At 39.6% G+C, this 26,127-nt stretch overlaps 3 protein-coding genes across 3 annotated transcripts in view; 1 reads left to right on the top strand and 2 right to left on the bottom strand.

The window, feature by feature from the left end:
* The window catches only part of LOC124630166, a 108,334-nt gene extending 95,014 nt beyond the window's left edge, over positions 1-13,320 (top strand). The window contains exons 3-9 of the mRNA XM_047163893.1: positions 1,657-1,858; positions 2,367-2,449; positions 8,071-8,200; positions 8,525-8,650; positions 8,759-8,874; positions 9,362-9,471; positions 9,651-13,320. Of these exons, the coding sequence (XP_047019849.1) occupies positions 1,657-1,858; positions 2,367-2,449; positions 8,071-8,200; positions 8,525-8,650; positions 8,759-8,874; positions 9,362-9,471; positions 9,651-10,669 (1,786 nt within the window). The 3' untranslated portion in view covers positions 10,670-13,320. The remainder of the gene's footprint in view (positions 1-1,656; positions 1,859-2,366; positions 2,450-8,070; positions 8,201-8,524; positions 8,651-8,758; positions 8,875-9,361; positions 9,472-9,650) is intronic.
* Positions 13,321-15,881: 2,561 nt separating this feature from the next.
* LOC124630783 (spidroin-2-like) lies at positions 15,882-17,700 on the bottom strand. The gene is made up of 3 exons (XM_047164782.1): positions 17,345-17,700; positions 16,476-17,070; positions 15,882-16,024 (listed from the first exon to the last, which is right to left on the bottom strand). The coding sequence occupies exons 1-3, from the start codon at positions 17,353-17,355 to the stop codon at positions 15,953-15,955; spliced, it is 678 nt and encodes a 225-aa protein (XP_047020738.1). The 5' UTR covers positions 17,356-17,700; the 3' UTR covers positions 15,882-15,952.
* A 4,195-nt stretch (positions 17,701-21,895) lies between these two features.
* LOC124630725 (cyclic GMP-AMP synthase-like receptor) lies at positions 21,896-26,127 on the bottom strand. The gene is made up of 5 exons (XM_047164703.1): positions 25,921-26,127; positions 25,205-25,484; positions 24,750-24,966; positions 23,367-24,044; positions 21,896-23,153 (listed from the first exon to the last, which is right to left on the bottom strand). Exons 2-5 carry the CDS (start codon positions 25,477-25,479, stop codon positions 22,785-22,787), a joined length of 1,539 nt encoding a protein of 512 aa, XP_047020659.1. The 5' UTR covers positions 25,480-25,484; positions 25,921-26,127; the 3' UTR covers positions 21,896-22,784.

Raw genomic sequence — 26,127 nt, 5'->3', positions numbered from 1 at the left:
AATTAACTTTAACTCTTGCGTTCTTATTGCGTGCCTGTAAATACCACTTCCTAGGAATAATAGACTAGCTTTCTCCCGATTGTTGATGTTTTTTGACCTTATCTTATTATCAATGAGAGTTTCATTATAATTAAGCCCTCTTTTGTATCTTTGCACGCCAAGTTTTTAATTGGCAATTTACATTGATTAAAAGATGATTACTCGGTGAAGCCTTGACATCTGTCTCATTGCGTGATCATGATCAATAAGATAATCACCTCGTAACAGTGTGATTTTCATATTTTGGTTTTGCAACTGTCGTTATTTGTTTGTGCTCCGGCTCTCGTGTTTTGAAATTGACGTCACAGACGAAGGAAAATTGTGTATAGAATAGAACAACATATGAGAAGCATGTCTCTGCATTTTGATTAGTATTTTTGTCTGCTAACATATCACAGCCAGTCACGTCACTCCTTTAATGTCACAATCAGCATAATAATGATGTGTTATGTAGATGTGACCTGAGGAAAAATTTGTTGTGGCTGTCGCGCGCATGAATATATTTCAACAGTGTTTCAAGTTCAAGTGTGTCTCGTCTATAATCAGTTCTACCATATTTGTGCTGACAATTTCAAATGAGATCACATCTATTTGTTCAGTTGAATGTACGACAGGTTGATAGCCGGCGTCAATGAGGCCATCTATTGTGGCCGCATCACTGGGAATCATTATTGTGGCATCTCCAATCTTTTCCCAATTACTTTCGAGACCATACTCGCGCGACGCTCATTGTGCACACACTTTATTATCATAATCCGATTTCTAATCATCTGTGTGCATCGACCTTGATATTTCGCGTGGGAGACTTTTAAAGGAATGCATCTTGTGTTACGATTACAAAATTAAAACTAGATTACACATCGGGTCAAAGGCAAGTCATGCATTAATCGGGAGGCCTTGAATGAAGTGTATAATTAATGCAAGATCATTTTTTGTAATGCCTTCATTTGTAAACATAACAATGGTGCAATCAATCGTCAGTTGATTACGGGTGCACCTCAATGGGTGCTTCTCTGGTGCTAAGTAGTACATTCTGTACGCTTTCCACGGTTTTCATGGCACATGCAAGTCTCTTTTTGTATTGTATGAATAGGTTCACTTTCCCCCATTGAATGTGGTTTTCACATACGTCGGCAATAATCGTTTCTGTCTATCGAGTGATTTAAATCAATACAATTAATAACGTTCATTTTCTATAGCTATGCGGTGAAACTTAAACGGGTACATACTGAAATTAATGGGATTAGATACGTATTCTCACTTACAGATATATTATCTTTCCTCTCTAATTGCTGATTTATAGCTTATGAAATTGAGACTAGGCCACAGCGCTTACAGACTAAATTTTCTCTTGCAGCAACAGTTTAGTACAGTTAGTAGTAGTTTATTCAAAACGTTATTCTCTGTGAACATTACCCAGAAATAAAGAACGCCCAAATATCTAGGTAATTTACACAGCAGACAATATAGGCAAAAAGATTTTTAGATGTTTGATGATTGTGGATAGGACATGCTGCTAAATAATATAGGATAAGAGCAAGTGAAAGACGTCCTTAGCTAGAACATTCCTATTCCTATAAACAATAATCTCTAATGAATATTTCCTCTCATCCACAGCTTCATGGGCGTATGTGTTCACGAAGGCCAGCTTCACGCTCTCACGGAGTACATGGAGGGCGGTTCCCTTGAACAGCTGATCCTCAGCGAGCCGCCGGAGCCTCTCCCTCAAGCCCTCAGGGTCTCCCTCGCAGCTGATGTGGCTGAAGGCATGATGTACCTACACTCCCTCGGTGTCTTCCATAGGGATCTTACTACTAAGGTAAATATTTCAGTATCTTATTAACCAAAAAATAACCTTCGCAAACTTGAATTTCCGTTGGTCTGATACTTTTTTGGGTTTTCATTCTTTTTCTTTTGAATTTTTTACTACCCTATTCTTTTTTGTAATTTTTAAGTAGGGGGAAATATCAAACGATTCCTTCCGCTCTAGATAGAAGAGAATGGGGTCAAGACTGTACTGAATAACACTCCCATGCTCCTTCTTCAGCCCTTTGTGTTCCAAAGGTTATGGAAAAACTTTTGGAACAATACCTGCAAACGCGTCTTTTGCGCGTCTCCTGCAAACCTGTCTTGGATTATTTTCTACTTAATTTAGTTGCCTCCATAGGGCTTACGACTATGGCTGAAATATTTTCTTGTCTCATACTCTTGAAATTTTTGTTTTAACCAGTTTTCTGAATCATACAGGAAATGCAGAAACCAAAATAATTATGTGTGCACTTTGTACAAAGATTTGAATTAACCGCGTCATAATTTTGTATTTTCAGAATGTATTATTAAGAAAGTACGGAGAAGGCGACTATATGGCCGTCGTTGCTGACTTCGGCCTTGCAGCGAAAATACCTCATCCGTAAGTATTACTTGTATAGTGTAAATATTTTTTTTTTTCGTTTATCAATAACAAGGGGTCGTTTTTGTTTTATGACGTCCTAGGAACTGGAAATGGCATCGGTTTAGCCTTTTCCAGTTTCTGAGTTTGATTGAATAAACTGTCTTAGTACGCAGATGAAACGGCAAAAATAAAAATAAAAATTACATTCTAAAATTAAATCTTGGACCAGCAGAAAATCATTTCCATGGAACATTACTCCCATAGCAAGAACAAAACATTCCGAATTCGTGATCTCAAATCATAAACCCGTTCCGAATCGAATATAAAGTCATTACGGGTACCATGGGGTCTTTAATTAGTTACGTACTCCAATTCGCAGTCACGGCAACGCACTTCATTAAGGTCTAGCGGTACAGGAGATGTGAAACCGTGAAGAATCGATTATTCGATTATATATCGATAGAGGGCAGTTCTGTGTTACGTTGATAGATATTACAATATCAATGCTTGCTTGGCGGTAGTTGCTGTTAACCTCAGTTGTGGTGTTAAACGTCGCTTTTACACAGAAATATAATCAGTTACAGTATCCCCGAATAAGGAGTAATGAAAGATGAATAACATGCCTGCTAATATTATAAATGCGAAAGTTACTGTCTGTCTGTTACGGTTTCACGTCTAAACCACTGAACTGATTTTAATAAAATTATATAGTGGGTACAGAGATCAGAAGTCGTGGTGGCCTAGTGGGCAAAGAACCAACCTCTCGAGTATGAGGGCGCGGGTTCTATTCCAGGTCAGGCAAGTACCAATGCAACTTTTCTAAGTTTGTATGTACTTTCTAAGTATATCTTAGACACCAATGACTGTGTTTCGGATGGCACGTTAAACTGTAGGCTGTCATTGAACATCCTTGGCAGTCGTTACGGGTAGTCAGAAGCCAGTAAGTCTGACACCATTCTAACCTAGGGGTATTGGGTTGCCCGGGTAACTGGGTTGAGGAGGTCAGATAGGCAGTCGCTTCTTGTAAAGCACTGGTACTCAGCTGAATCCGGTTAGACTGGAAGCCGACCCCAACATAGTTTGGGAAAAAGGCTCGGAGGATGAGTAGGTACAGAGATAGAGTTGACCTTGAGAAAGAACATAGGATAGTTTTTATTCCGGACTTGAAGAATTCTCTTGGAAACGCCATATAACCGAACTCTACGCGGGCGAGGCCGCGGGCGGAAGCTAGTAGGCTATATTTCATCTCGATACAATAATAATTCTCCCCGGGGCGAGGGATAAACCGCGGGAAAACGGCTATTCACGCCATCAACTGACACTCCTGACACCCTTTTCTTCAACTATTAAAAATACGAATATTATTTTTCGCGTAACAAACGCTGTTTAAAAAATTATTTGCTTCTGTAGCATCTGAGCTTGAAAATACAACCCAATTAATGAAGGATTCTACTGATACTGGTCTCAGATTATACCAATTACGAACCTTCTCTCTTTCAGAGAGGCTCGTGACCGATAAGCTGGGTTGATTGACTGATCCTCTGGTTTATAGGAAGTGTAGTATTAACACTATTGTTTTGTGTGAAAGATGTGTCTGACAATAATGACAATTTTGATTTCGTCTTTTGGTTGGTCTATCTTAAAATCCCTTACATAAAATGCAAACCCTGGTACGGTACAGGAGATGTGAAACCGTGAAGAATCAATTATTCGATTATACAGGGTTACTGGTAAGTAGACCGCATCCTTTCATGAGGTGATAGTATAGGTCAATACGGACAAATTTGACCCTGGGATACACTGGGCAAAAGTTAACCTGTTTCAAGATAATCGAATTTCAAGATCATTTCGTAAAAAGTCGTCTAGGTACACGTATAAATTTTTATTATTAGTTAAACGTCTCGTTTTTATCGATTTTTGTGTGTTTTTGGATAGAAGATGAATCACTTCATAATAACAAACCATGAAACTGTACAAAACACAGAGGATATTTGTAGCAAACAGCTTTTTATGCTGAATTTCGGATCAAATTTTTGTCAATTACTTTTTTAGTAGCTATTATCTCAAAAATCTTACTCTACATTTTTTGTGCAGAGTATTTAAAAAACATCTACATTTATCTAGCTTTCCAAAAAGCTACAATAGTCAGCATAAAAATGTACATTCTCAAATAAAATTGATACTAACAAACTTAGGAAATCAAATCCGAAATAATGAAAATGAAAAAGAAAGCGTTAATAAAAGTCTAATAAAAAAGGTTTATTTTGTCAATATTTACACAATTTATAGCTCGTTTTCAATGTGTCCTCCTCTATTTCTAACACATACTCTCATCCTACTTCGCAGACCAGTCTTGACCACCCTACTTGTCAATTGGGCCCTTATTTGATTTGCCGCATCAATAATTTTTTCTTGCAGGATTTCTATCGTTGGTATAGGATGGCCGTCTTTGTACACAATTGTTTTCATGTGGCCCCACACATAAAAATCCATTGGTGTCAAATCCGGGCTTCTTGCGGGCCATGGTATGGGGCCTCCTCTTCCAATCCATTTATTCTGATAATTTTGATCCAACCAATCACGTACACCTCTTCGATAATGTGCAGGGCAGCCATCGTGTTGAAACCACATGTTCCTCCTCACACTAAGTGGTAAGTCCTCCATAAGCAACGATAGTTCGTTCGTCAGAAAATGTTCATAAAACTCGCCATTTAAATTATTAGGCACTAGCAAACCCGGCGAACTCCGTTCCGCCACCAGATGGCTTCGTTTTATGTAACATATTGTTTGGTGATATTTTTTTTTTTGTTTTTCCTGAATTTTCTTTGCTATAAACCTCACGGAGCCCGAGACCTTTCCAACGAATGCAAAACCGTGGAAATCGGTTCGTGCGTTCTGGAGTTATAGCGTCAGGGAGGAAAACCGGACTTATTTTTATATAGTAGAAGAAAAGTATGGTCCGATTAAATAGTTGTCGATAATGCCCATCCACACATTTAAACTGAACCTCCGCTGAGAGCCTTTTACTCGCTTTTTATTTGGGTTTCCGTCTGCTTTTGGTGCCCAGTAGTGAGCGTTATGGTAATTGGTTATACCGTCTTTGTCAAATTTGGACTCGTCAGTCCATAAAATTTTTTTTAGAAATTGAGCATTTTCAATATCGGCGTTCATCATAAATCGACAAAAATCCAATCTTCTCAATGGATCTCCTTCCTCAATGGCGTGTACTGGGGTATAATGGTATGGGTAGTCTCCAGCAGTATGCATTGTAAACCATACCTTCCACTGTGAAATTCCCAGACGCTTTGCAACAATATTTGTAGATGTAGTCGGATCTTCAATGAAGTGGCGTCGTATGAAATCTTCATCATCTACGTTAAAACGATTAGGTCTTCCCAAATCTGATGTGCGTCTTCGGAATGTTCCAGTTTCTCTCAGGCGGCGATAAACTGTATCGAACACACTTCGGTCTGGTAAGCGGCGGTCGGGGTAACGCAACGCGTATTCTGCCTGTGCGTTTGTAGAAATTCCTTGGCAAAACCCGTAGCACATGACTATGTCAGCATATTCTTCATTAGAATACATTGCCATGACAAAAGTCTCACAATCCAAATCACAGGAAGATATCAAAGTCCAATATAACAAGCCGAGTCAATAATAAGGAGCAGATACAGGAGTCCGATTTTAAAAGCCAAGTAGTTTTACAAAGATTGCACAGAAATAGCATCTACCACGTACGAATGACAACAATGACATCTAAAAAATCACTTATCTATTCCATTTGTGCAATTGCACTTTCTTTTAATTTTTTCTAAGAACATGCAGTTTCATTATGCTGACTATTGTAGCTTTTTGGAAAGCTAGATAAATGTAGATGTTTTTTAAATACTCTGCACAAAAAATGTAGAGTAAGATTTTTGAGATAATAGCTACTAAAAAAGTAATTGACAAAAATTTGATCAGAAATTCAGCATAAAAAGCTGTTTGTTACAAATATCCTCTGTGTTTTGTACAGTTTCATGGTTTGTTATTATGAAGTGATTCATCTTCTATCCAAAAACACACAAAAATCGACAAAAACGAGACGTTTAACTAATAATAAAAATTTATACGTGTACCTAGACGACTTTTTACGAAATGATCTTGAAATTCGATTATCTTGAAACGGGTTAACTTTTGCCCAGTGTATCCCAGGGTCAAATTTGTCCGTATTGACCTATACTATCACCTCATGAAAGGATGCGGTCTACTTACCAGTAACCCTGTATATATCGATAGAGGGCAGTTCTGTGTTACGTTATGATAGATATTACAATATCAATGCTTGCTTCGCTTGGCTTGCTGTTAACCTAAATTCAGGTCTTTTGTTTGGTCTATCTTAAAATCCCCTACATAAAATGCAAACCCTGCTGGTGTATTATTAATTTTGGTGGTTGGTATGGATTTCCTCCAAATTTTAACATTATAGCATCCATGCGAGCGGTTTTAATATAGCGTTACAAACAGACAGACAATTGAATATATTTTAATAACAGCTACTAAGGATAAGCTATCTCTAAAACATCTCAGTGTAGACACGCGATTTTTTCCACTTAGATAAAGATAAAGACATATTTCTTACAATTGAGGAAGGAGTAGCTTCGTGTGGTAATTGCGCCTTGTAAGCGATCTGTCGATGTGTGCGTGCGTACACGCATGCACTGTAATGTGAGTAGACACGCACGTCTTACTTTTATTTGTGTTTTATGTATTCCTGATTTGTATGAAAATATTATTTAGGTACCGCAGTTTTAGGACGGTTTTTTGAGAGTAATTTCATGAAAAATAGAGAGTATTACAACAATTTGTAGTAAATTCTATTCAACAGGCGTTCTTGGTTTTAAAGTTGGCTCCTAGCAACTTTACTAGGTATAGTTAATTCATATGAACAAAACTTTGCCGCGCGAGACGTCAAATTACTGACTTCAGTTGATTCTTGACGATGAGAACTGTAAATTAGCTTATATAATTAAACTAAACAATAACTAATTAAAACGAAACACAGCATATTACGTAAATAATACCAATTACTACACACACGAAGTGACAAAAATACAATATATTTCACAATTAAGTTGTCATACGCTGTCTTGGGCACGCTTCGGGTGTTACACGCAATTTCGCGTGTGCTTGTCCGTCGATAAGTACCGTCATACATTTATTAGGTACTCACTCTAAAATCTTGCCATGGAAATTGCAGAATGAGCAATGGCCGTAATGACTAACGGAGTTCCCCTTGACATGATTGATAATTCATTAATATATTTTATTGCTTGCAATTTTCTTTACCCTTTTCCGCAGATAACTTCACGAAGTTCTGATATTAAAAAAAAAAACATATTTTCCTTCTCAATTTAATTAAGTTCCCTCTATCTCCCTAATCTTTCTCCTTGATAAAAGTCCAAGGAGATGATGGTAAAACCGGCAGTTGAAACATTTACAGTCTGACCGCTTTCTAGCGTAGTTGACAGTTGCTTAGTCAGTCAGTACAAACACCGTAATTTTCCCTTGAAACTGGCACCTGTCAACTGCACGTTATAGTCGGTACGGTACCCCTATATTTCGTATATTTAACATAACATATTTTATATTTTCCCCAGGAACGGCTACCGGCTGCCGAGCGTGGGTTCACCGTGGTGGATGTCTCCCGAGTGCCTCCGCGGTCGCTGGTACGACCACCGCTCGGACATATTCTCCTACGGGATCATACTGTGCCAACTTATCGCCAGGGTAAGTGTATAAAATACACATTTTTTTTTTGGGAAAACTTGGTGCAGCGTGACGGAGTGTCAGACTCTTACTGATTAAAACGCACCGTGTTCCTTCTTAAGCTTCTACAATCCCGCTACTACATCAAAAAAGAAGTGAAACGATTTTTACTACATTGTTTCAAAAAACACTTGTGGTGAAGGGCGGGCGTTTTGGGGGCTTTCTTTTGTAAATTTTAACGTTAGAAAAGGGCTGTTTTGCGGCAAAATTTGAATTTATGAGTATGTATTTGGTACTGCCAGCATACGTACATGGATGGTGTTTATATTTTCCGTGTTCTGTCAGGTGGACGCCGACCCGGACGTGCTCCCGCGCACGGACAACTTCGGCCTCAACTACATGGCGTTCGTGGAGCTCTGCGACGAGGACACCGTGCCTGACTTCTTGAGGCTCACCTTCAACTGCTGTATCGTGAGTCTCGCTTCTTTTATATACCTTCGTCAGTGATGTCATTTCGTAGGCAGAATCAGCCATTTAAGTAGGATATGTAATCTAACCCAATGTTCGCTTTGATTGCAGTATGAGCCAAAAGCTCGTCCACTATTCCCGGAAATAGTGAACAAGCTGGCTGAAGTGAAGGAGAGCCTCGATGACGCGGCCTGGGGCTCGCTCACCAACAACAACCAGTATGAGAGGTGCGTATCTATTGGGAACTTCATCCTCCGAGCCTTTTTCCCAACTATGTTGGGGTCGGCTTCCAGTCTAACCGGATGTAGCTGAGTACTAGTACTTTACAAGGAGCAACTGCCCTATCTGACCTCCTCAACCCAGTTACCCAGGCAACCCAATACCCCTTGGTTAGACTGGTGTCAGACTTACTGGCTTCTGACTACCCGTAACGACTGCCAAGGATGTTCAATGACAACCGGGACCTACAGTTTATTAACGTGCACTCCGAAACACAGTCATTGGTGTCCAAGATATACTTAGAAAGAACATACAAACTTAGAAAAGTTGTATTGGTACTTGCCTGACCTGGAATCGAACCCACACCCTCATACTCGAGATGTTGGTCACCACGACTTTATTGGGAACCTTCCTTTGATAGCTTTCATAAATCCTGGGGTTATTTTGGAGGCTATTTATTTTCTGGCAAGTTGTGACCCTTCGTAATATTTGCAGTGAGGACGCGGACTCGTCGGGTCCGCGCTCGTGTCCCGGACTGTACGCGTGGCGCCGGCCGCAGCGCTTCCGCTCCGAGGGCAGTCCGCGCCATCACGATCATGAACAACGTGAGTATCTACTGCGTGGGGACACTTGTAGGTGTAGCTTTTCCCATCGTGCACGCGGGCGGTGGGATGCTATGATCAACGAAGTCGGCACAGCTCGAGCTCTTCCGTCTGCCATCGCCTTAGCTGTCGCTCCCGTCTGGTACGAATTTGTTAACAGGTTATTTTTATTGTGTCCATAGTGCAGCACCGGCGCTCGCTGTCGGAGCTGGAGTGGGGCGCGGCGGGGTGGGGCGGCGCGCGGGCGGGGGCGCGCTCGGCCTGGGCGCTGGGCGCCGCCCCGCCCGCGCCCCGCCTGCCGCGCCTGCACCGCCTGGCGCACATCATGCTGCTGCGCGACGCGCACGCCGCGCCCGCGCCCGCGCGCCGCGCGCTCGACACCTTCCGCGGCGTCAAGAAGATCCTCGAGCCGCACCCCGGCTCCGCGTCCTGCGCCGAGCTGGCGTCGCCGCCCCGCGCCGCGTCGCGCGCGCTGGACCTGTCGGACGACGCGCGCGCCGCGTCGCTGCCGTCCTCGCCCGCGCTGTCGCGCCGCGGCTCGCTGGACGCGCGGCCCGCGCGCACGCCGTCCGGCCACGAGCTGCGGCGCCGCGCCTCCTGCGAGAGCGGCATCTTCTCCGTGGCCAACGAGGAGCTGTGCCCCGCGCGCTGCGGCCGGGCCCGCGTGTGTCCCTGCTCGCTGGTGGGCTGCCACCGCTGCTGGTGGTGGCGCCCCGCCGCGCCCGCCGCGCCCGCGCCGCCGGGCGAGGTGCGCGCGCGGCTCTGCGCCGCCTGCCTGCTGCAGTACGACCGGGCGCTGGACGCGCGGGCGCGGGACGAGGCCGCGTCGCCCTTCCTGTGCGGCCGCGCGGACGACGCGCCGGCGGCGGGCGGCTCGGCGGAGCGGCTGTGCGAGTACCACATCCTGGCGTCGTGCTGCTGCGCGCGCTACGAGCCCGCCGCCACCACCAGCGTGTACACGGACAGCTCGGAGGACGTGGCGTCGCTGACGGGCTCGGACAGCCTGTACTGCGAGGAGCGGCTGCCGCGGCACGTGCGCTCGCTGCAGATCAGCAAGATCGTGGAGTACTTCGAGCGCAAGGGCGCGGAGTTCACGTGCTCGCGCTCGCGGGCGCGGCCGCGGGGCGGGCGGGGGGGGCGGCTCAGCGTGTGCGACGGCGCCGTGCGCTCCAAGCTGCCGCTGTTCGACAAGCAGTCATAGCGCGCCGCCGCCGCGCGCCGCCTGCTGCCCGCGTAGCGGCGTAGCGCGCAGCGGCGTAGCGCGCAGCGGCGTAGCGCGTAGCGGTGTAGCGCGTAGCACTAGTGACGAGCAGTGTTCGCGACAGAACATTGGTGGCAGCCGTACCGTTGACGTGACACATGCTGATGCAGTGGGTACCGCTGACTGCGTCCGACGAGCCGCCGGCGACTCTACCGACCCTGCTTCACGTTTGTTTGACTGATTGTAACTTCGAACTTTATTTATATTTGCAATAAAGGCGGAATTTGAGATTACAAAAATGGTTGTAGAGGAGATTAGTCGAAATTATCGGTGATTATAGTCAATGTGTGGTTGAATAGTCCTTTATGACGTGGCCTATCCGTATATTATGATGGCCTTTTAGTCGTTTTTAGTCTAAATATTATAGCCGTCGTCGCGTTCTGAACTTTAGTTTGGCTAACACATCAGATACAGTGTTGCAACCTGTAAATAATAATTAATTTTAGGTTATGTTTCAATAACTTTATAATTTATTTTTATGTTTCCAGTATTAAATATTACTTGCCAGTTTACAGCTACTTTAAGTATGTACATAATTTAAAATTTAAAGTTAAGTTGTCATAATAAACAAGCGTTGGCTGCGGTAGTACTGAACTTAATATGTTACGGTAGCAGTTAAATACTGATTGCGTTTAAGAGCTAATTTATAATTTAACTATACAAAGATTCAATCGCTATATTTCGTTAAACTTCGACAAAGTCATATTATTATTTAAAATTATTATTTACTTTGAAATACATTTTTTATATTTATCTTTACCCTACATCATAAATTATATCTATACTCATAATATACGGACAACATACGTCCTAAAATTATATAAAGTAACACAAACTTGGTGGTGCGTTGCTAGTCTTTTAAAACGCACCATTGTGTCGGAATCCGTCGTATTCAATAGTAGAAGATGGTGTAAACTACTTACCCAGATATATGGAATAAATTAATAAAATGTACTTGAGAACGAACGCCTCAAACGTGCGTACATTTAGAGCAAAAGGATGACTGATTATATGCGTTTTTTTCCTAAATGTACGCCCATATTGAACTAGACGATTCATAGATTAAAGTTTTGAGAATATAATAAATTGACCCAGTAAGAGATACGTACTTACCGTTATCACGGAATTTCAGTAAACCGAAGAATAGTAGCCATATAAAACGGTTTTCTCGGCTTTCATCTATGAGCCTCCGTTCATTTCACCTTCCACTTTCCTCTAAACAAAATATAATGTACAAATATGTGTCAAAAATCAGACCGAACTATAGAAAAACAAATGTTCTGTATTGCCTGTTACTTTAACTACTACCAATGTAGTAGAAATTCTGTAAATTCTCTATGATATTACGCAAAAAATATGAAATAGCAGGCAATACCGAAAATGTTATATTAATATCATATTTTTGTAAATACAGTATTAACATGGTGTATTTAAATATCATCGTCATCTTATAGTATATTTTACTTTAAAATCATGGTTATATTGTTAAATTCAGGGTATACATGGTGTAAATATTTAATGTTGAGATAAAATGTGAAATTCTTGAGCCGCGCTTGCGGTTTACATGTCAGTGCCAAAAACTATTATTTCAAATAAACAAATTATAAAATCACATGCTTGGTTCACTGTGGTGTTTCGTTCAGCATGATTAAAACCATGAAAAAACGATTGAAAACTGATAAAAAAATATTTGTCAATAATAAAATGACTTAACCAGCCGGCTGAACGAGGCGACATCGTCAACCAAGACCGCCAAGCATCAGGATATCGAATTAGTGTTGAAACTCATTATTTTATAAATGAAAGAGCAATTACGTGTCCGTCCATAGTTAGACGAAGAAATGCTTTGTACAGTTGTCCCATCTGTCGGTACACACCATTTTACACTCTATCGGGATAGACAAAAGGATGAAAATTGTGTTACACTGACAGATGGAACAAATTCTAATGTTGCTATTAGATATGGTCGCATTTCTATCGACACTTCGCCCGTTGCTCCCTAATATGTCCCAATTGTCCTAAAAGTACATATTTTGTACACTTTTTGGGACCTATTAGTGAACAATGGGCACTAATTGGACACTAAGACTGATAGTGGAAATATTTAGCAGCTTTTTGCAGCCAAACTGTCAGAGACAGTGTACTATAAGCCATGAGACAAATGTTATTAATATGAAATGCTGGACAGATGGCGCCACTTACGATTGTCCCTCTAAGAAACAACTGTCTAGTCTAGTGTATATAATAACACCGTCTCATGTCTTAATAGTGTTAGCTTTCATTGTAGTCCAACTATTTTATTCTTATTAAAATCATTGCTGTAAATATATACCATTGTTTTCCTAGCCGATTTTACTAGATAAACCCATTTCATTGTAATATACAATTGTCATATTACATCAATGAATCGACACTGATTAAATGGCGATTCAGAAATCGTTTTTCTGTAGTTATATTCAGCCAAAAACGAAATAGGATGGCGTTAACATAGAACAAACTGTACCTAACTATAAATGTAAGGGAATAACGCATTTTTAGCGTTATTTCGATTCAATTTAAATCATTGTGATGTGAATAAATAAGTAAATTGATGTTCTCTTTTTCATTTATCTTATTCGCTATCTCGAGTGATCAATAATATTAATATCTACGAACTGATCTAATTAGCCTATCTAATCACCATCAATAAATATATAATGAATCGGTCTCCTTTGTGCAATAGTAGTCAAATAGCGTTAAACTATTGTAAAAGACACCATCTTGAGATCGCGAATAAGACTAATTGTTATAAATATGTATAAAAAGTTGAAGCTAGAAAGCAATCAATAAAAATCAATTGATGATAAATGCTAGGTAACGGCCCTTTCACACGGCAGTCCAGTTTTTTGCAGGATACCGTTTTTTGCAGGATACCGTTTTTTGCAGGATCCCGTTTGATCGCAAAAGATATTACGACGGGAACAGCAATTTGCAGGATCCTGCATGATGCGGTTTGCTCGTGTGAACACTAGCATATAATATCTTTTGCGATCAAACGGGATCCTGCAAAAAACGGTATCCTGCAAAAAACTGGACTGCCGTGTGAAAGGGCCGTAACATGAAATTATTTCCAGAAGCTTTCATTGCAAAATTTTCCAATGTTTGAAATTCTATCTGTTACGTGAAAATTGTGTAAATCGGTCAATAGCCAAGGTTTATAAATCATTAAGTAAATGCAGTCTTCAATTCGACAACTGCACAGAAAAATTTACCCATTTTTAAATTGGCAACAGCTCGGAAAATTGTCGTGTGTTGACTAGCGTTGAATTTCCGAACGAATTGTTGCATTTTTAATATCGAATTCAATTTATTGACGAAATAAGAGAAAAAAAAATCAATGTAATAAAATCTATGGCATAGAAGCATTTCTAAAATGAAATTTTCGTTTTTTTTGCAGCTAGCTAGCAGCTTGAATCGCAATTCTTTTGATTGCAAATGAGTTCATATTTTATTTATTTAATAAAAATGTTAAAAACTTCACCTTAGGTGTAACTTTTCTCAACTATTAATTAATGTAAAAAAAAAGTTTCAGCGCTAATTCGGATCAGTGTTGCCAGATTTCTTTAAGGGTTTTCAAAGGGGCAAAGTTACACCGCAATAAGCATATCAGTTACAGATTGTAGGTAATGGTTAGTTATTTTTATACATTTAAGTTTTAACAGGAATGTCACACGACCGATTAAGATTATTTGTGCCACTGCCGTTATCCCTCATTCTTGTTTTAGCACCATTTATAACATGTTCTGTTTTGAAAAATAAAATGAAGCGTTAGTACTTTTATATATAAATAGTTATAATAGGACAATTTCAGACATTGCTACTTCTTATACAATCTTTTTCCCAAAATACTTGTAGATAACCTTTCAACTTTTCTTTAAAGTGAAAGCCCTTTATTCCAAAAACAACGGGGAATTCCCTTCAAGTATAAATTTTGTTTAGCAGTGTTATATCAACAAAGGTTCTTTACCTAATCATTAAAAAATACGAGTCATTATGTTTAAAATGTCTTCAACAACGACGATTGTTTTCAAAGTAGGTATCATAGATTATACCAAAACGGACGTGTTTCTACAATGCGAAAGATTACCTAAATACCTACTTATCGCGTCACGTATCTAGAACTTCTCGAACTTAGTAACATTTTCAAGTAGATATTAGTTACAAAATACGCGTTATCCTTAAGAGGACGAATTGGAATTTTTGGCGCCAAGGATCTCAATTTTTCTCAGTAAATACAAAACGGATCAAAATACAACTTGGTTACCTGAAAGTTCATGATATAAACCTTATTTTGTTAGACGTCAAAACATGATTAGGTAACTTTTGATAACAGAGAAAAATATATCAAACATACTTCTTTTTAAAAAGAGATTCACATATTATGGGCAAACGGGACCGATTTAAGCCTCTTAACTTTTTTAGTAGTTGAGTATATACATACTCTTTAAAATTGTAGAAGGATTTTTTATCAAATTATCATTTCTAAATAATAAAATTACAAAACCATTTTGTCGCTTACGACTTTTAGTTATAAGCTAGCGCGCGTATTGTTATCTTCGCCCCGCTCAGACGCTCCGACCCCTTTTGGCGCCTTAGATGCGCGTGCCGGTTATGGAATTATTGTTGACCAATTCGTCGCCTTAATAGCTTATTATTGTTTTACATTGTACAATTTCTTGTTATTATACAACATTGACTTTGTTACTATCACTTAGGTATATCACTATAAACACCGTACCTATTTCTGACAATAATTTTATTACTCACGCCTATTAATGTTAGTAGCTATCAAGCATCATTATCATAGGTAATAATATAATCGGTCGTGTGCGCATAATGTTAAGTATATAGGTTTGTGTACATAGCTCCTAACGTTCCTTGTTTTTAAGGCACTAACGGTTTAATGTAGAACATTTTATTGTACGGTTGTGTCATTTACATGCCCAGACTTATTATAGTTATAGTTGAAGCCGAGAGGCACCTACTGAACGAGAATTTGTAAAAGGAAGATCGTATTAAATATATTTTGTTTCAAATGCTGTTTTCTTTTTTTTTTTTTGTTTGTCCTATTCACTCATTTATTAAATTAGGTAAGTGTAAAATAAAGTCGAAATTTCACGAAATTTTTATTAAATATCACAAGTACTTAATCGGATATTTATTGTATTTTTTAATATGGATACCTCATTCTTCTTGTTGTGGTTTACATTTACATTTACATTCTCGGAAGGGCGGAGGCTTTGGCGAAGTAACTCTCTGAAACAGAAATTCAACATAATCACAAATAGCTCTAAGTCGGCCAGGATTGAAATCCTAACAGTATACGACTAACATGTGTCTGAAGTCACAGAGAAAAAAAAGCTGTGGTGGCTAAGTGAGTAAAGAACCAACCTTTCAAATATGACTGCGGTGGTTCGATTCCAGGTCAGGCAAGTACAAATGCAACTTTTCTATCTAAGTTTGTATGTACATACTTACACCACCACCTAGACTGACTCAACTGACTGAATAATTGGGAATTTATAGTAGGACCTACCATATTCTTTATTCTAATGGGCGAACTAATAAAATAAAAAGTCGTAAGTGGGTAGATGAAACACCAAGTTCTTAAGATCGATGCTGATGATCATGATGAACTAATTCTTCGGGTTCACAGGAAAATGCAATGAACATGCACACATAAAACTACCTAGCTATAGATACTTACTAGTACTCGTTTCTTAGGTATGCAGGGAGCCCCGTTGCGATTGCGTCTTATTGGTGAACCGTCCGGTGATAATAGATCGTTCGATGGCGGAGTAACAAAGCTCCCGAGCCCAACTGAGCTGAGTATGTAGTTTGCCTTTTCATTTTGCACCGATTTGAGCAACTTGAGCAACAATGCGAGCATAGCGAGTAGGAACCCTGTACTTCCTAGTACCATCTGCAAGGCGCTGAAGCGGGAGGGTGGGGGCTCAGAGGACTCAGGGGTCGCAGGCCTAAATCCTGCCGGTTCCCAGGTGCCGTCAGGCCTCTGACGTGCCGGTTGCCATATGTTATTAGGCTGTCCTGCCTGTTGCCAGGTGCCGTCAGGCCCCCGTACTGCCTGTTGCCAGGTGCCGTCAGGCCCATAGTATCCGCCATCCGGCCCAATGCCACCGCCGCCCGGCCCGTAGCCACCGCCACCACCGGGCCCATAGCCTCCAACGCCGCCCGGGCCATAGCCACCACCGCCGCCCGGGCCATATCCACCACCACCTTGGCCATATCCAGCTGCCGCCCTTCTCGCTTTTTCACGCTCCTTTCTCTGTTTTTCTTCAAAACTGAAAGTGAATATTTTGATGAATTCATATTGTTAAGAGAACATTAACATAAACCGGTAATTGGTCAGTGGGAAAACACGTATTTCACTAAAATGGATCCATCGACATATGTAATCTTCCTGATCTTAGCAAAACCCGCCCTTAAGACGACCCACTGACCAAAACTAGCCTTCCAAGAAGGATGGCCGACTAAGTCAGCAAGGCTTATCCTGTACAGATACAGGATTAGTCTATCCTCAGACAGTCTTGAAAGTCAAAGAAAACACAAACTCACCAGTCACACATTATATGTTTGATATCCGACTTGGTGATATTTTATTCGTTTGTTTTTATGTTTTATGCATGTTAGTTAGTGTTTAAACTTTTATTATGTTATATTATTGTACACTTCCATTTTGCTTGAAGTCCGTGACGGTGTCGTTACTGACAGAGTGACGTTACATATTGTTCTTTGTTCCGTCTTGAGAACTAATGAGGTCCTACTTCGTATCAGGTGATGCAATGAAGTTGACACTGAAATTAAAATATTTGGGAAATAAAAAAAATGTTAAATGAAAAGTGGATTCATGTATTTATCCTTATTGCTTGTTTTAAGAGAGAAGAGTAAGTAGGGACTTTTTAACCGATTGCGCGTACGACAACCTAGCTTCGCTATAGGTAGGTGCATCCTCTAATTTTCATTCGGCAGCTGATCGATCCATTCCTCATCCATTCACACATACTCATCATCATACATACATTACATTCCACATCGACGTAAAATATCTAATTTGGTTGGTTTTTGTACGAGCCCCGAGCATTCTATATTATCGTTATTCTGCATAACTTTTACGTACTTTTGACAACAGAAATACATTTTTGAAAATTTTTGATGTCATGGTTCATGAGATACTGCCTGGTGACAGACGGGCTTATGAAAATGAAGTTTTAAGCCCTTTCGGTAAGAATCCTAATGAACACACAACCTACGTTTTTTAGTAGGCATGTGCGTAACTTACTTTGCTAGTTTAACTTGTCTGTGTAATAAATCGTTATTAAATAACAAAAACGTTAGTCTTCCTCGATTCGAGAAAAGCTCAATACATAAGTAGATAATATACCTACCTTCCTAATACTTATAGAGACAACTTCATATTATCGGAAACTTTACGACTTTTTTAAATTTTCCTTAAGTCGATATTTTCAGGCGAGGGTAAGTTCTATAAGGCTCAGGTTGATCGATAACATAAACGTCAGTTTTCCTAAAGCAACTTTTTACTTTCAAAGCGAAAATTTATAGAAAACAGTTGCATATTCAATTCAAAGTAAAGAGTTGTTTTCAGAGAAAAACGGTCGTGAAGTTGAATGGTGGAACCACGGAGTAAAAAAAGATGAACGGAGATGCCATAATGCAGGTAAGTCAGGCGCCTTCTTCTAGGTCAAATTCGTACGGTAGGCATGACCAAAACGATCAGTTACGAGAGAACACAAATCACGACCAAGTTTTGCTCATTATTTACCTACATACATAGATACCTACCTAACCTATTCAGAGCCAACCATTATCTCTGTTCTTTCGTACCTACTGCGTTGTTGTTGTCCAAATAGTAATCATATCCAACAATTACATTAGCATAATGGTCCTACATTTTAGGGTATTGTGATTATAGTGTTTCAAGAAAGTAGAACTCAGGATGATACTTACGGGACCCGCTTGTCCATTCTTACAGGTACACTTAAAAGGCGCGTTGATCTGCTGGTTTACCTTGACTATACCAGGCTTCGGCTTCTCCTTCTTTTTCTCGTTGCCGTTCTTCGGTTGATCGAAAACCATTTTATAGTATATCAAGGTGAGCAAACCGGCGCCTACCACCATACCCGCGATGAACGGTATCAGGTTATTATTGTCTCGATCCCCCATCGTTATTTAACTCCGACCACGGAACGTTTCCTGCTATTATCATGTTTACATCGTTTTATAATAATTTTGCAAATAACTTAGACCAAAACTTGTGAACTTGTGACATGTTGACTGAATGACTTTTGAACCAAAGAGTTTTGAGTAAAGAGGTTAGAGGTGCTTACTTCAAATGTCTTTCGCAGTTTTTGTGTTTCGCGCATTCGCGGCATAGCACATTCTAATTATAGTTTCTTCTATTGCCTATTACTATTTCTGCGTACCCGAATAAAACCTACCCTACCTCATTGCCTTTCTGACTATCAAGTTCTTGAGGTAAAGCATGGTGTGTCCTCACTGAAAAAGCTAAAACTAGGTGTATGTACTAGTAGGTATAGGGCCCCTTTTACCCACGTAGCCCAAGTACCCATATGAGAAGAGGGACCGTGGATATTTCTTAGAAGACAGTCAAGTATTGGCAGAATAAGAAAGGTGCTTAAAAACATAATATTTCACTAAATAAACATTTATTAAGAGTATGTAATAAAATATAAATAATTAACATAAACACGCTTACACTTAAAAATAATACAATATTTTTAATGTCACTTCAATAATACAACATCTTAAAAACTAGTTACCTACATAGGTAGTGGTTTTATCGATAAAATATTTGATATAGGTAAAAAGATTCTTATAAAGACCTACGTATAATTATTGTACTTTACTTTTATACCTACTTATCTATCTTTAAACCAAAAAAACATGAAAACAGACAGACATGTGGAATATATCTGAATGCTAAAATATATTAATTCTTATTTTCGGCAAATATCAGTGTTTGTCAACTTTGACGATATGGTATCCAACTAAAGGTAATTTGTTCATCTCCACTTTAAAGGACAATGCCAGGGTCTGGGCTCAAAGTTTGCCCAGCAGTGGGAGTAGTTTCAGCTGGTTCCATAGTGCACTCTGAACACGAAATCCAAATATTTTTGAAATCGGTCCCAGAGGTCCCGAAAAAAACCGGTTCAAATGTTCTTCATAGATAGTCACTTAACAAAGCCTGAGCCATTTGCCCAGTAGTGAAAGTGGTCGAAATAGGTTCTTTACTGCACTATTAACATGAAATCCAAATATTTTGGAAATCGGTGCCAGAGGTCCCGAGAAAAACCGGTTCTAATGTTAAACTTGAACAGTCACTTTATGAAGCCCAAGCCATTTGCCCAGTAGTGGGAATGGTTAGAATAGGTTCTTTACTTCACTGTTAATACGAAATCCAAATATTTTGGAAATCGGTCCCAGAGGTCACGAGAAAAACCGGTCCTAATGTTCAACTTGAACAGTCACTTTATAAAGCCCAAGCCATTTGCCCAGTAGTGGGAATGGTTAAAATAGGTTCTTTACTTCACTCTTAAGATGGAATCCAAATATTTTTGAAATCGGTTCCAGAGATCCCGAGAAAAACTGGTTCTAATGTTAAACTTGAACAGTCACTTTATTAAGCCCAAGCCATTTGCCCAGAAGTGGGAATGGTTAGAATAGGTTTTTTACTTCACTGTTAATACGAAATCCAAATATTTTGGAAATCGGTCCCAGAGGTCCCGAGAAAAACCGGTCCTAATGTCAAACTTGAACAGTCATTTTATGAAGCCCAAGCCATTTGCCCAGTAGCGGGAATGGTTAGAATAGGTTCTTTACTTCACTGTTAATACGAAATCCAAATATTTTGGAAATCGGTCCCAGAGGTCCCGAGAAAAACCGGTCCTAATGTCAAACTTGAACAGTCACTTTATAAAGCCCAAGCCATTTGCCCAGTAGCGGGAATGGTTAGAATAGGTTCTTTACTTCACTGTTAATACGAAATCCAAATATTTTGGAAATCGGTCCCAGAGGTCCCGAGAAAAACCGGTCCTAATGTTCAACTTGAACAGTCACTTTATAAAGCCCAAGCCATTTGCCCAGTAGTGGGAATGCTTAAAATAGGTTCTTTACTTCACTCTTAAGACGGAATCCAAATATTTTTGAAATCGGTCCCAGAGGTCCCGAGTAAAACCGGTTCTAATGTTAGCCAGCCATTGTTAGCAAGCTTTTCACTGTTAACAGGATAAAAAAACAGAAATAGACGTTTAAAGGTAATTGTTGTTTCTCTTGCTTTTCAGTCTCTATCTACCACAATCAGACCTAAGTTCGTGTAGCGTCATGCAATTAATATCCGTAACGGCAATGGAAAAATCTTATCAAGACGAATAAAATAAGCTCGAACGGGAGGTAGTAAATAGATACCGTTGAGGAGTTCCCTCGTCTCACTGTCGTCTCCATCGTCAGGTCAGGTCTTAACCTAAACTGTTTTGTGGTGTCGGAGACATATACCAGAATGACAAGTTTTTATTCGATATGTGCTTACAATTTCCGAGAGTTCCCTATTGTTTTAAGGTTTCTATCACCAGACCCTGGACCGAATAACAAAGGAACCATTTGGAAAGTAAATCCTTTCAAATAATAAAATTATTGTTTAAATCGGTTGGTAAACGACGGTGTTATGCGCGTACTTACGTAAAAAGAATACAAACGAACTGAGAAACTCCTCCATTTTTTGAAGTCGGTAAAAAAAAATCTCGTTCAATACCTCGTATTTGTCGATTAATATTAAAATGCATTTCAATTAAGGTAATAAAAGTGGAATAGTTAAGAGTTCGTAGCATATTTTTCGTAATATTGAATAAGAGTCAAACCAGTTTTTCTCAGGACTCCTGGGATAGATTTCGAAATATTTCGGTCTGGGACCTATTATAAGCCTATGGAATATAATACACTATGCAGTTACTGTGGGCAACTCTTGAGCCCAACTTCCATACAAAGAATAGCATTGTCCTTTATTATGATTACACAATCCCTTATTTTTAAACACAAATACGTTGTTACTAGTTATTGTAAAAAACTACAGAAAAAGGGGTCTGAATATATCTGTAATCCAAGTATGCAGGAACAATTTACAATGCTGCAAAAACTAAGGTTCATATAACTATAATTTTGATTACATATCATACTTGATTATCAAGCAAATCACGTTCATTCATCATTGATTCATCAGTAACCATAAAGGCACTATTGGCTACACTATGTCATTAGAATTTTATTTTAGATAGGTTTATAAATATTCTACCGACAATAAAAATAAAATAATACGTCTCTATATCTAGCTCAATGCAGAAATTGAACACTTATTAAAATAAAGAAAAGTTAAGTTATAGTAAAGTAAATGCAATAGAGGAATGAAAATGCACCTTTCTATTTCAATGAATTAAAATTCATTATCAGTCAGTACGTATGTGAATCTAAGCTTTATTGTATAGCTGCAAATTATATATGCTTAAATATTATGTTTTACTTAAGAAGTAGTTGCAATATAGTAGTCGGCACGAATCTTGAGCTCTGACCTACATCTGCGCAGAAGTGATTTATAAGAACCAATCCCGAGTGACGGCTATGATGCGATTTGCTGCGGGCCAATCAACGCTTTAGCCCGCCCCCGCGCCTCACTTCATACCTCAAAAGGGACCCAATAAATTACTTCTGCGCAGGTGAAGGTCAGACTGGTGTCAGTGCAGTAAGTCTGACACCAGTCTAACCAAGGGGTATCGGGTTGCCCGGGTAACTGGGTTGAGGAGGTCAGATAGGCAGTCGCTTCTTGTAAAGCACTGGTACTCAGCTGAATCCGGTTAGACTGGAAGCCGACCCCAACATGATTGGGAAAAAGGCTCGGAGGATGATGAGGTGAAGGTCAGAGCTCAAGATTCGTGCCAATAACTATAAAAGTATAAAATAGGAGCATTGATCAAATATGTAAAAACCTGGCATTATAATCAGCGAATTCGGCAGGTGTCAGTAAATATTTGGCTACCAACTTATACTGTGTTGGCTGTTCTAATATTGCCAAAAGGGGTTGCAATTTAGCTTTGTAGTCATCTAGAACTTTTCTTTCAACTGCACCTATGAGGTTGTTCTGCTTGTTCCAGAAGTATGGGATGTTACCAGCAACCAGGGCTTCGTACAACCTGCCAACCATGAGCTTAAACAAAGTCGCAGGGCTGTTCCTCTGCCAATAGTCCGAGTTGTTAATCTTTTCTATCTCCCAGAAAAACAAGGTCTTGATATAGTAACTCGCAATTTTTTTCATGCCAAGCGAGTCTCTCAACTTTTTAATCTGAAAGAAATAGAAAATTATGTTTATCTGAATACATGGCTGTAACAGTAGGCTGGAACTGCGATAACTTTATTAGGTATAATTGTTATTTTATACAGAAATTTTGCGATTTCCATTGTGTCCTTAACAGAATTGAATTGACCATAAATGCAAGAGTAACGCTTTGAATAAATTACTTTGTATTTCATACTATCTTTGTACCAAAATACTTACAAATCGGATGGCCTGTCGCAGGTTGTAAGAATTGTGCATGAGCTCTCGTTCCTGGTTGTGCAGAGCGATGCGCCACGAACGCATTTGGTCGAAAACCACCGGAGACGCCTTGTTCGGCTTGCCCACCACCATCCAGTAGTCTTTCTTACAACGAGACGGTATTTCACGGTAACTGCTGCTTATCGGCCACCGATCCTCCGGAAACTTCAGACACGGCACTAAATCAACATCCAATTTGAAACTCTTCGAAGCGTTACTGATTAACAAGGTGAACGCCGGCCCAGACCCCGACTTGTCTATGACATAGGGCACCCCCTCCACGTAGGCGATAGGACGCGAGTTGATATTCATTGGGAATTTGTTGAGGGCCTTGTTCACTACGCTCTTGAACCAGTCAGTGAACTTGGAGCGTAGGAGGTAGTTGGAGTCGTCTTTCCATTCGTAGGCGGCGCGGTTGTTGAGCCACTCTTCGTTGTCCCTCATTGGCAGGCGTTGGAACTGCACACCCATCTTGAGTTGCACGAACCCTGGCGCCTTGGGCTCGATGGCAATGTCACTCTGTGCAGGGTTGAAGGGATCCGTCTTGATGTTCAAAGGCAAGCCAATCACAATGTCCATATCAAACTCGTCTGGTTTAACGATGCGCAAGTTATCGTAGTGGCTGCCAGCGAATTGCACCTAAAATTATATGACTAATATCAAATGTTTGTTATATTTTTGATCATACCCCATAGCCTCGATATAAACATATAAACACATATAAACTATATTTTTCGATTTCTACATTACATTACTATAAGAGAATATTTTTTACGTTTGGCCCTATGGATCTCTAGAAGAGGGTAAACATAATTTTATTGTTTGTTTGGATAAACTACTTTGTAATGTAATTTGTTTTTTTTTTCTAATCTAGAAATCGATTCTCCTAATTTTACTTAAGCAACATACAATTCACGTTCGACTGCGATCCAATCCCGACTCGATTACGATTGAAACGTACCTATGTGGCATTCCGCTATTTTTACTTTGAAATAAACGTTTTTATCATTTTCTGTCATGCAATAATCAATCATTTTATCTGCAAATGATTAACTATTGCAATATGATTGTAGAGCAAACTACCGTATAGACCAAAATCACCAAAATAGCAGACCAATCGCACACCAATCGAATGTCATTGGAATACGATTGGTCTTATATTAGTAGCAGAATGCCCGATATGGTTAAAACTGCTATTACGATCATATTGCGATTCGATTTCTATTCGATTTTGACATTATTAACTTAGGAGAATCGAGCCCCTGGTTAAACTAGCTGGAAGCCGACAGCCCAACATCGTTGGGAAAAGGCTAGGCAGATGATTACAAAAGAAAATCTACTCACCGTGCTCGAATATTTCCTATAGTATGGATCTACTTCTTTCATCTTCTTATGTAGATCTTGGAAAATGGTATCAAAAACTCTGTAGTGGATACCAAACTGAGTTAGCTTTATGTATCTAACATGAATGTCTGCTAGCAAAGCATTGAGGTTGCTAATGTTTGGATTGTCCGGGATGTTTGGTATCTCTTCAATAGTCACATTAGATGCAGAACCTCCCCTAAAAAGAGACAATAAGTCAATCACATATAGAAATAAAAATACAATAAAGAAAGAGTGGCAGAGACGAAGAATCAATTTTAAAAATATTTTATTAATCAGTAGATCCAATAGAACATCACAATACAAAGTTTTTTTATTTTTTTTCAGAGTTTGTATAAGAATAGGTACTCATTATGTACATACATACACAAAAAAGGCTCAGAACATTGGTAAACTATTTCATGAAATTTACATACCGTGATGTGCTCATGCTGCTCAACAAATCGGACAGGTATGATGAGACCTCGGATGGATTATTAGGTCTCTCACTACCACGTGAGGGAGAAGACCTTGTGGGTTCTATCCTTGGCTGATTCTGGGTAGATGGTTGCTGAGGTTGCCTGGTGCCACTGAACATGTACACAGCTCCTGCGACCAGGGCCCCAGTCAGGCCCACAGCGGCTGCTGTTACCCAAGGATTGGGGTCATTGTTGTTACCATTGTTATTATTCCTGTTGTTGTTGTTATTCATTTTTGCTAAAAATAAATATTATTTTAATAGGACAGTTTTTTGAAGATTTTTTATCGAATTCGACCATTTTTATTGCAGCAATTGATGACGCTACTCCTTAGAAAGCATTTAGGAGAATGGTACATGGTACATTTTTTTTTATTAATTGACTAACTAGTTTCTTCCATCGGTTTCATCAGTGTCTCGAGGGAACTACTCCCCGCACCCGGACAAAAGTTGTCGATAGCCTTCCTTAAATAGTTGGGCTATCTTACTCGATTTTTTTGTTCTAATCAGTAAACTATGTTATTTTAAATTTCCCGCTTTCTGCCGGTGCATACATACAAAGGCAGACGATAGATGGAAGATATGGCTAGTAAGAAAGTGTGTTTCACATTATAGGTTCTTAGGTAATGTTTTAATTGATTATTTTAGTTAGGTATAGTACATAAAGTTACTTACTTGAGTAGTTAGGTCGTAGGTATCTACAAAACGAGGGCAGAACTTTTGATGATTGATATAAGTAATAATTAATTAGATTAATTTAGCACACGCGATCAATCAAGTAGCAAGCACTGAACACGTCTGGTTAATTCAAAATTTCTGTAGTACAATGTTTGTTTTCGTTTTAATAAGTTCTATTTATAGAGGTAGATACACACATACCAA

Source organism: Helicoverpa zea, chromosome 5 (genome assembly GCF_022581195.2).
Source record: "Helicoverpa zea isolate HzStark_Cry1AcR chromosome 5, ilHelZeax1.1, whole genome shotgun sequence".
Taxonomy (NCBI): domain Eukaryota; kingdom Metazoa; phylum Arthropoda; class Insecta; order Lepidoptera; family Noctuidae; genus Helicoverpa; species Helicoverpa zea.
Note: the sequence above shows the minus strand (reverse complement) of the source record. Positions and strands in the feature narration are given on the sequence as shown.